This window comes from Cebidichthys violaceus, unplaced genomic scaffold (genome assembly GCF_023349555.1).
Source record: "Cebidichthys violaceus isolate CVI_PGR_0920_01 unplaced genomic scaffold, fCebVio1.0.p SCAF_10, whole genome shotgun sequence".
Taxonomy (NCBI): domain Eukaryota; kingdom Metazoa; phylum Chordata; class Actinopteri; order Perciformes; family Stichaeidae; genus Cebidichthys; species Cebidichthys violaceus.
In genome coordinates, this window is record NW_027176263.1 from 10616788 (window position 1) to 10626850 (window position 10063).

The 10063-nt window shown below is 40.7% G+C and overlaps 1 protein-coding gene across 1 annotated transcript; it reads left to right on the forward strand.

The window, feature by feature from the left end:
* Positions 1-4331: 4331 nt before the first annotated feature.
* Positions 4332-9781, forward strand: LOC137877809 (opsin-5-like). Its single transcript, XM_068717952.1, has 6 exons — positions 4332-4470; positions 5494-5699; positions 7669-7768; positions 8748-8852; positions 8946-9169; positions 9326-9781. The coding sequence occupies exons 1-6, from the start codon at positions 4332-4334 to the stop codon at positions 9779-9781; spliced, it is 1230 nt and encodes a 409-aa protein (XP_068574053.1).
* Positions 9782-10063: the final 282 nt, after the last annotated feature.

The window sequence follows — 10063 nt, forward strand, 5'->3', positions numbered from 1 at the left end:
CATAAGTTACCTGCTTAAACAAACTCTCTGGAGGAGGAATTGCAAACTGGACACAGTGCCCAAATAAATGTTTGCATGTGGTTCAGAGCCAAAGATCTTGAGCCACAAAACCAATCCACATCGCTCATTGGGCTCGACACAGAGCCTGTGTTCACTACTTGCTTTTAAATGCATACTGAACCATTCATCTATTCTTTTCCTATGGGGTATTTTACAAAAAGCATGCCAGACAACAGTGCAGCTCCTTTCTACTGAATATAATAGTTGCAGATAAAACTAATGACACCAAGTGTTCTTTTCCTGTGTTGAAGTTCAACAGGACAGCAAAACAAAAGCTCTGTAAAACCATGCAGTTGATTTTAACACATTTTAAGCAGTAACCTCTTGCTTTGTAAGAGCAAAGAAATGTTAAGGTGCAGGGGGAAGAGGAAAAACAGTCCAGGCTTTGTACTTGTGGTAAAGTCACTGCATGAACTGTGCGCTTCACTGAGGGATTTTTACAAACTTTTCACTTATGAGGCGCATTTCACAAATCTCAGAGCCATAAAAATCTCTAAAGTGGGGTTATCACACTGTACCAGGTCTTACCCCACATATAAAGCCTAATATTCATATCATCCAAATTATATCTGTTGACTTAATAACTCTTAACTTTCCTGTACTTTTTATCTGCAACATCATGCACGTGTTGTATTAATTGCATCATCTGTAGCTTGTACGGTAACATGAAGAGTTGGGCCCACTTCTAAGATCCAATATTTCTCCTAAGGGATTCAAACCCTTTGAGAAGGAGGTGGGAACATGCTGTGGGCAGGCAGAAGTGGTTTATAGGGTTCTGTTACTGGACCTATGCCATCTTCACCTGCAAGCCAGCTGAATGTCTTTAAAACAGGCATTTGTTTTACTTTTTACATTAAATCATCTTATCTATACTTGTGTTGAGCTGCTTTGAGCTTTGTATGTTTAGAAGTCATAAGTCCACCAGCCTCTATAGAGGCAACAAATAAAATAGGCCAGATTTTGACAAACCTCCTTGAACAAACTTTGTCACAAATTTTCTTTTGACAACTGTAGGCCAAAATCTTGCGTCTTTAAATAGCTGTGAACTAAAAGGCTGTATAGAATTTTTTACTGCTGTGAAGGACAAACTTCACCAATATCATGCAGAAGATTGAACCAAAAAATGACAGGCAAGCCATTTACCTCCACACTGTGTGGAGCCTTAATACAAGCAGTCCCTGTGTGTCTCGTTTAGTGACAGGGAGAGAGAAAGTGTGTAGACCGTTTTTAAGCAGATCCTGTATTGGTCTCTTGACCTGGTGTATGTCCTCTGTGAAGAGAGGCTTTGTTGCCCTCAGACAGCTCGCAGCCTTTAACACACACCTTCATAACAGTATCTGTGTCTGTGATTTTCCGTTTGGAAAATTGTGAGCTTTTAACCTCACATCCCAGGCTTCACTCGACACACTGTTACGTCCCTTTTCTATTGGTCCAAGGGAGGGTTAGGGACTAACACGAAGCAACCCAAATGATAAACAAATAGACCATGAACCATCAACAATATTTATTTTGCTCACATACAGTTAAATCAGACTGAGTCTCAACACAGAGTGGGAGAGAATGGGACAGGTGTGGTCATGCCAAACAATTGAAACCAATATAACAAAACGTGGCCTAACTAACCTCTGATATCAAACAAACAAAATGGCTGCTCTAGTCTGAGTCTTCCTGTTTTTATCTTTGGCTCCCCCTCTGCCGATTGGCCAGCCTGCAGTTGGTGCAACCCACCGAGCAACACAACCGGCCCCTACAGGTGGAACCCAATCAACTGATTGACACCTGTTAGGAACATGAGAGAGAGAAAAAGACAGAAGGGCAGGAGGGGATAAAATACAACACGTAACAATCATCATAAGCCTAATGATACAGTGCCCCACTATGGCTGCACTGTGACCGCCAAAATTCACACACACGTGCCAAAGCAGCCAAGCTATTCTTGATATCATCCTGTAGGATGCAAACAGCTGAGCATTGCACGGTGTAGAGTACGTGTAAGGAAACGTGAAAATGTGTAAGGATGGATGTTTGCCAGAAACAGAGCATGTCTGGACGACTATGGTCCTACCTTCACACTCCTTAGCACCTGCTGAATGCAGGTTCCTGCTTGGCCTTTGACCTGTTATCTTAGCAGCAGCATAATCTCAGTAGCAGCTGTCCTCAACACTGGCGGCACGAGAATCGCTTGCTGCCAGACAGTCTAATCTCCTCACTTTCACTGTACAATGATGGCATTCTTAACAACTGTAGGTATGAGGATCATTCATGAAAATTGCATGAACAATGACACCATGACTTCACATTAAAGACAATCACACTTGTCATGCAGCAAAGACTAGCATCTCAACATCTGGCACTGTGAGTTGACATTGCTGTGAGGACTTCTGGACGATACCTCCCACAACCATTATCACATTATCCACTTTGACCAGAAGACCCATACCACAGAGGCATCAGAAAACCTCTCAGTCTCTCTGGGCTGCATACACAGGGATCACTGCAGAGCGGAAGCTGGGTCGTGTGGCGTCTCTGGGTGGTGGTGAGCGATGACTGAGTTTAGTGTTTGCAGTTGTGACAGTTGGGTCAGAGGTTCACTTTCCCCTCAGCTCCGTCACTCTCTCCAGACTGGCTTTCAGAGGCTCAAAGCAAAGGTTTGATGAGGAGGACTCGGAAGCACCGAGGCATCTGGCAGTGCCGGCGGCCCTTCCCTCCACATCCTGAGGGCCAGCAGAGCTGCTCTGTGGCGGCCTGAGGAGGAAAACAAGGTGCACACTGTGATCTGAACACAGACTGAGAGGGGGGCGGTTCAGGTTACCCCTTCTGCAGGTTTGTTGCTACAGAGAAGCTCACTGTGAAGAGGAGAAGGGTGGAGGAGGGGAGATGTGGTGCAATTGTAAGTTTACACACAACAAAAGGGTTTTAAATCAATAAAATTGAATCAGCATGTCTTAGTGAAATCCCCAAACTCTCCTCTAATAAATTATATAATACTATAAATCATATGGGAGGGTTCCACACGCTCTTTGAGTGCCAGGTGTTCTCACACTGACATCAGAGCACAGTGAATTTGACAGTGCACACATTAGCTCACTCAGTCTTAATTAAACTTTATATGATCCTTCTGGCCTTATGTACATTTAGATGAATGTGTTCTAGTGCTAAGTCATCACCTGCATGACCCTTTTTCCAAATGGAAGTGATTAGTTGAAACTAGAACATGCCTCTCCGGAGAGGAGATGTCGGTTAGTGAACAGGACTAATGGTTTGAATGGTTAGGATGACGTAAATTGTTACCAAACTGTACAGCTTGTTCACCACCGCTGCCTCCAGACAATATAGAGTGACAAGATGTTTCTCCATGTTGGTCTGTAGGGCATTTTGGGAAATATGCTTAATGGCTTTCTTGCAGAGAGTTAAATGAGAAAAAGTGATACTGCTCTTATATCTGTACAGTATGAAGCTGTTTCCAGTATTTGTGCTAAGCTAAGCTAAGCTAACTGGATGCTGGCTTTAAATATTTCCATATTTATTAAAATAATTTTAGTAACCCAAGTTGCCTATATCAATACTGAAGTAGCTGATGGTAAACTGTGCTAAGCTGTAGCAAATTTGGACATTTCATATACCACAAATGAGTGAATGACTTTGTTTTCATCAATGTTTTTTTTTTACTTTAACATCCACAGAATGTTACAAATGCCTTCGGTTGAGAATTGCACATAGTGTGTAACTTTAAACCTTATTCTTGAGGAAAATTTAAACTGTGTTTAAACCAACATTTAAACCAACTTCCAAGTTTGCTGCTGAACACAATTACATTCATATACAAATATTATTGGGAATCTGCAGCAGGAAAATAAATGATTAACAATCACATAGGAGGCACTTTTCAATTGGATAAATAGTTAAAGCATCGGTGTAGTTTTGGACTCTGCTGAGGGCCTAATGTGTGTTTGTGTGAGACGAGTCTTAGAGGAACCCCCCCTCCTAAAAATAATTTACATTAGTGGACTGGCTGACTAGACATTTCCCCTTTGGCTTGGATTTTCACCCAAAATCTCTATCTGCTTAGTTGCTAAGAAAAAGACAGGATTACAGGTGTAATCATTTGAACAGTGAGTGGTGAGGTATTAGTGTCTGCGTCTAAGCTGGATTTAAAATGAACTGACTGGACGTTCCCATTGGTGTAACAAAGTTGTGTCTACTGAAAGCAGAGGAGAGCAGAGCTACTGTAGAGGACATAGGATTCATGCCTTAGTATCAAAACTCCGGCCATGGAAATAACGTTGAAGGATTTTCCTGTGAAGGTTGTGAATATTCCATGGAGGAATAATAACCTCAGTAATATGAATACAGAACCCCCTCTGTCCGAACAAGGAGAAACCTTCATTGGAGTCTATCTGTTAGTGTTGGGTAAGTCAACCATCAAGACATTATCCAGTGTGCATCATAATGTCAATGAAACAACAAACAAAAACAACTGTTGTTCCTCATAATTCTAGAGGCCAGTGAACCGCTGACACAGACAGTTTGGTCTGTGTTGGTGGAACTAATGCAGTCGAGGGATTTTGAGTAACACACACTGAATTATAAAAAGACAAGGGATCTCTTGGCTTTTTGCCGCTGTTCTCTAACGAAAGAGTAGTACCGCTACTCTGGTCTCTGTTCTATAATTATTAAGTTTTACTTAGTAGTTTTGCAGCTAACACAATGATAGGGGTCAGGAGCTAGGAACTGTTCGATGCAACATATTATAACATTGCACTCTGCTCGACTTAACTCTACTGCATAAAGCACTACTTTAATGTGTTCTATTATGCTATGCTGTACTGTACTCTCCTCTTATATACCCATTGACTGTACTTTGCTATACTCTATTATACTCTAATCTATTGCTACTATATTACACTACACTAAACTGCACTAAATGCCACTATACTATATACTACACTGTATATAAACTTAAAAACTATGTGGTTATAATTCCAGGTGATACAATAATGCTGTACTCTACTATTCTGCATTATGCTATATACTCTAATTTTATGTAATTCAATATAATATAATACAACATTATATAAACACTTTTCTAAGCTATACTAAAATGTTGTTATGTTTGTACACTCTGATATCTATACAAATCTATTACTATACTATAATATAACTCTACTCTGTTGTACTTTACTATACAATACTCTCCCTGAATTTGCTCTTATACTACGCTGTACTTACTCCAAACAACTCTACTCTGTTCTACTCTTTTTTTATTATACTATAAAGTGATGTGATTCAGATGTATACTCTACACAAATCTGCTACTATACTTGACTATACTATATACAACTCTACTCTGTTCTAATCTACTCTACTTTATACCAAATGATATGTGGGTAACTAAATATTCCCTGAATGTGCTGCATATTTGTTTCTCTGTAGGATGGCTGTCCTGGTTTGGAAACAGTTTAGTGATGTTTGTCCTGTACAGACAGCGAGCCTCGCTTCAGTCAACAGATTTCCTCACTTTAAATCTTGCCATCTCTGATGCGAGCATCTCCATATTTGGCTACTCCAGAGGGATCCTGGAAATTTTCAATATCTTCAAGGATGATGGGTATTTAATCAACTGGATCTGGACCTGCCAGGTAAAAGCCACATTAAGACAATACTTAATTTTAAAGAGTTAAATTTAATAGAATAACTTATTATTTTAATAATATATATATATATATATATATATATATATATATATATATATATATATATATATATATATATTCCCAACCAAATTTTTAATTGCTTTGCCATTTACAGCATTAACAATTAGTCAAATCCCAGGAACGCTGGTTGAAAATGGCCAAATTAATGAAGTACATTACAAGAATCTGTGGAAGTCTTACAGTAAAGTGGGTGAGTGTGTGTGTGTGTGTGTGTGTGTGTGTGTGTGTGTGTGTGTGTGTGTGTGTGTGTGTGTGTGTGTGTGTGTGTGTGTGTGTGTAATGGATTATGCTAGTAGCCATGTGGGCTGGAGGTTAAATCTATAATAAGATTACCATTGTGGAGGCCTTTAAATGGGGAAACTCTTTGAGCAGCATGGTACCTGTCAAACACAAAACAAATAAGAACTGCAGACACGATTGCATGACTTGATCACATGCTCTTATGTTACTGAACAGATGAGTTGTTCCGTGTAATTTAAGAGAATTTCTAGGTTTTTCTCCTCCCACCGTCTCAGCTTGAAATTAAATAGTTGTCATACTTTAGCCTGGAATTCATCCAAGGTATGTTTCTTGCTCAAGGCTAGCTGTGGTGGAAACTGAGATCTCCGTGAGTGAACGAAAACAAGCAGGTGTAACCAGAATACTTTCAGTCTCAGGAGTGTAAACCCCAAAAACTTGGATGAGAGAGATATTGTAAATCAATGTCTGCTGCTCTTAAGTTTCAGTACAGCCACTGAAATGATCTCATCTCTCCGGCATCCAATCTCAGGTTTTTTAGGTGTAGGAGAAATATTGGCATAGCAGCAGTACGCCCCTCTCATTTCACCTTCCCCTGGGAGAGTGTCGGAAGTAAATAAGGGGAAAGTAAGAGGCAACAGAAATAGGAGGGAAGAAACAGGAAGGTGAATCAGACAGGCATGTGAGGAGCATTAGCAGATTACTGTATGGAGCATGATGGGACATGAGCAGTTGCAAGCTGTGCCAGATCCCAGTGTTTTGCACCCACATTATTGACATTATTGAATATGACACCGTCTTATGGGACCTTTTGATGCTGCAAAGTGGAGTACAGGGAAAGGATTTTCAAAGCAGTGTACAAGAGTGTATACAAAAATACTCTGATTTTAAGTCATTACTTTTCTGATACTTATTCTATGATCCAATGTCTTTCCTCGCAAGCCAAGACAGACAGTAGAGGTGAACCACTATACTGTGAGATGATCCGAGAGGATACAATTTCAAGAAGCCACCGTCTTAAATTCTTTCAAAAAGTTTAAAATTTGCTGAATTAAAATCACATTGATTCAGACTTTTGCAGACCAGTAATCTGCCAAATGTGAAGGTGAAAAAAAACGTGATGACTGACAGTAATAGGATCAGGACTAAGGAAGATCAAGAGAGCAATTAGTAAGGGACCTTAAGTGATCCATGTCACCTGGAAATGGCACAGCAAGGACCTGAGCGTCGCACAGTTGGAGCCAGACTGAAACACAGTAGCATAATTCCCTTTAAGGAGAGCTCTGATTAAAAGATAGTCTTCTCAAACAATGAACTGAATGTTAAAAAGCTTCAAGGTTTAATGCATTTGGCAGTCATTGAACTGTTTTCTCTGCCAGATTTTTGTAGAAATCAAAGTCAAATCTATTAACAGCTATAACGAAATTGCCAAATGCTGATCGTGCACGTTACAAAGCTAGCAGCTCACATCAGAGGAAATGCTCTGGGTCTGGAACATATCGGCTAAAAGACAGGAAGCGTGTCTATCAGTCCAAAGCAAAACAATCTCAACAGACAAAGGTCTGGAACTATTGGGTAGACAATGGATCTAAGCCCCGAGGCGTCAAAGACCATTCCAAGACATGATTCACTAACCCCTCTCTCGGTTTTCTTCCAGGTAGATGGTTTCTTCACTTTGCTCTTCGGCCTTGCGAGTATCAACACATTGACCGTTATCAGCGTCACCAGATACATCAAGGGATGTCACCCAAACAAAGGTGAGATCTATACTCTCTGAATTTAACTGAGAAAACATAAAGAAAGCTTCAGACCAGCGTCTGTGCCCGCCTCACATTTCAGCAGTTCTTATCTAACGGAAAAGTATGCTTTTCAGTGCTATTAAAACCTTATTACCGACTTCAGCTGTGGAAATTACTACCACTTGTCTCCAGCAGTTTCATTTACATCTAGCCAACATGTCATTAAGTTAGCTTGAGGTGACATTTTCTATTTTTGGGTGTAAGTGATGCTGAAGAATGTCTTAATTATATGGAAATTAGGTTGAGCAACTGCCTCTTTTGTCAGCATGGCATAAGAGTTTTCACTGTGTTTGTGGCTGATCATAAAATGTGTGTGTTTTTTTTTTTTACATTGGTGGTTAAACTATGAACATTGGTGGGATATCATCAAATGTATTATGTGCCAGAGTGCTGCTCCAACTACTGCAAACAGCAACAGATAGCGATGTAAATCAGAAAAATAAAAAAGCTACATTACTGTATTTTAGGTCCAAATTAATATAATTCAGGCCAGGTAAACTTGCAGGAATCCAAGTAACAATACAAGGTAATTCAGCAAAACAAAGCTGAGTATCCCACAAAAAAAAAGAATCCTCTGTCACAAACTGTAATGCACCTCTTGTGGTATATTGACACAAGATATGTGAGCGCTGCTCAGAAATTGATTTTCTTTCTTGCGCAAAGCTTTGCATACTTGGTCAACAGAGGTCCTTTTCAGTCACAGATGTTTGCAAAGGCTGTTAATATAAGAAAAGAACTCATTGTTCAATAAATGTCACAGTCTTGACATTCATAACAAGTCAAGAATGCTGCATCTTTAAGTGCCTCTCACTTTTTCTGCCCTGCATTCGCCAAAGTCATAACATTTAACCTTTCAAACTGCAAACACTCACAATGTCTGTTCCATAACCTGGGGACATTATGTTGTATTCATGTTCCTTGTTGTGTGTTTCTGCAGCTTACTGTATCAGCCTTAACACCATTGCCGTATCGCTCATCTGCATTTGGACCGGAGCAATGTTTTGGTCTGTTGCTCCACTGCTGGGCTGGGGCAGCTACACCGGTCTGTTCTCACACACTAACCCAACAGAAGTAAGGAGTATACAACTTCAATTTTGAAAACATGGATCTGACCTCTGTGTCTTCTGTTTCTTAGATCGAGGTTATGGCACCTGTGAGGTGGACTGGTCCAAAGCCAATTACTCCACCATCTACAAGTCCTACATAATCTCCATCCTCATCTTCTGCTTTTTCATCCCTGTGATGATCATGCTCTTCTCCTACGTCTCCATCATCAACACAGTGAAAAGCACTAATGCCATGTCAGCTGATGGTTTCCTCACCACCCGTCAAAGGAAGGTGGAGAGAGATGTCACAAGGGTAGGACAAATACAGTTTGTTTCTGAGGTTTTTTTTATTGGAGAGACTTGATTGAAAAATTAAAATGAGACTCTTTAAAGATCTACTTTAAAGTGCCCCGTCTGTAATAATCCTCCTCTCACGGTATTCCAATTGTTCCCTTGTGTTCCTCTCCAGATATCCATTGTAATCTGCACAGCTTTCATCATGGCCTGGTCCCCATATGCAGTGGTGTCTATGTGGTCAGCCTGGGGCTTCCATGTGCCAAGCACCACCAGCATCATCACCCGTCTCTTCGCCAAGTCTGCCAGCTTCTACAACCCGCTCATCTACTTCGGCATGAGCTCCAAGTTTCGCAAGGACATCTCTGTGCTGCTGCCGTGCACACGAGAGCGCAAGGAGGTGGTGCATCTGCAACACTTTAAAAACATCAAACCCAAGGCTGAGGCCCCGCCCCCACCTGCATTACTTTCTGTCCAGAAGCTGGAGGCGAAATATGCCGTGTCCAATCCTGACAGCGACTCAGGTGTAAACAGCCCTCCTCAGACTCCTCCAACTGACCCACAGGGGGTCTTCCACACTGACCTGCCCTCACACATTGAAACATCAGAGTACTGGTGTGATAGGCTTTGAGGACCAATGCTTGAATTACAAGGGGAGATTGAGAGTATTTTTGTATTTTTTGGTCTTACCCATGTTAATAAACTGTATGTGTAACCTATGTTATTAAATTGTTTTCTGAATTTTATTTCACACTTGTTGAAACAAGAGTTTTCACCTCCAGTACTCATTCAATTCATCCAATCCAGCAACATATAGTATGGAGCAACGCATAACTGATTTACCTGAATCTTCACTGAATATCTCCAGCTGATGGGACGTGCAGTAGTGAGACAGATGTAAGATAACATCTGG

What these genes read in the sequence shown, in the direction of transcription:
- LOC137877809 (XM_068717952.1), top strand. Translation starts at nt 4,332, where the DNA reads ATGGAAATAACGTTGAAGGATTTTCCTGTGAAGGTTGTGAATATTCCA. An exon ending in ACTGGATCTGGACCTGCCAG is followed by an intron (nt 5,700 to 7,668) that starts GTAAAAGCCACA and finishes GTTTTCTTCCAG; the next exon opens with GTAGATGGTTTCTTCACTTT. An exon ending in TGGAGAGAGATGTCACAAGG is followed by an intron (nt 9,170 to 9,325) that starts GTAGGACAAATA and finishes GTTCCTCTCCAG; the next exon opens with ATATCCATTGTAATCTGCAC.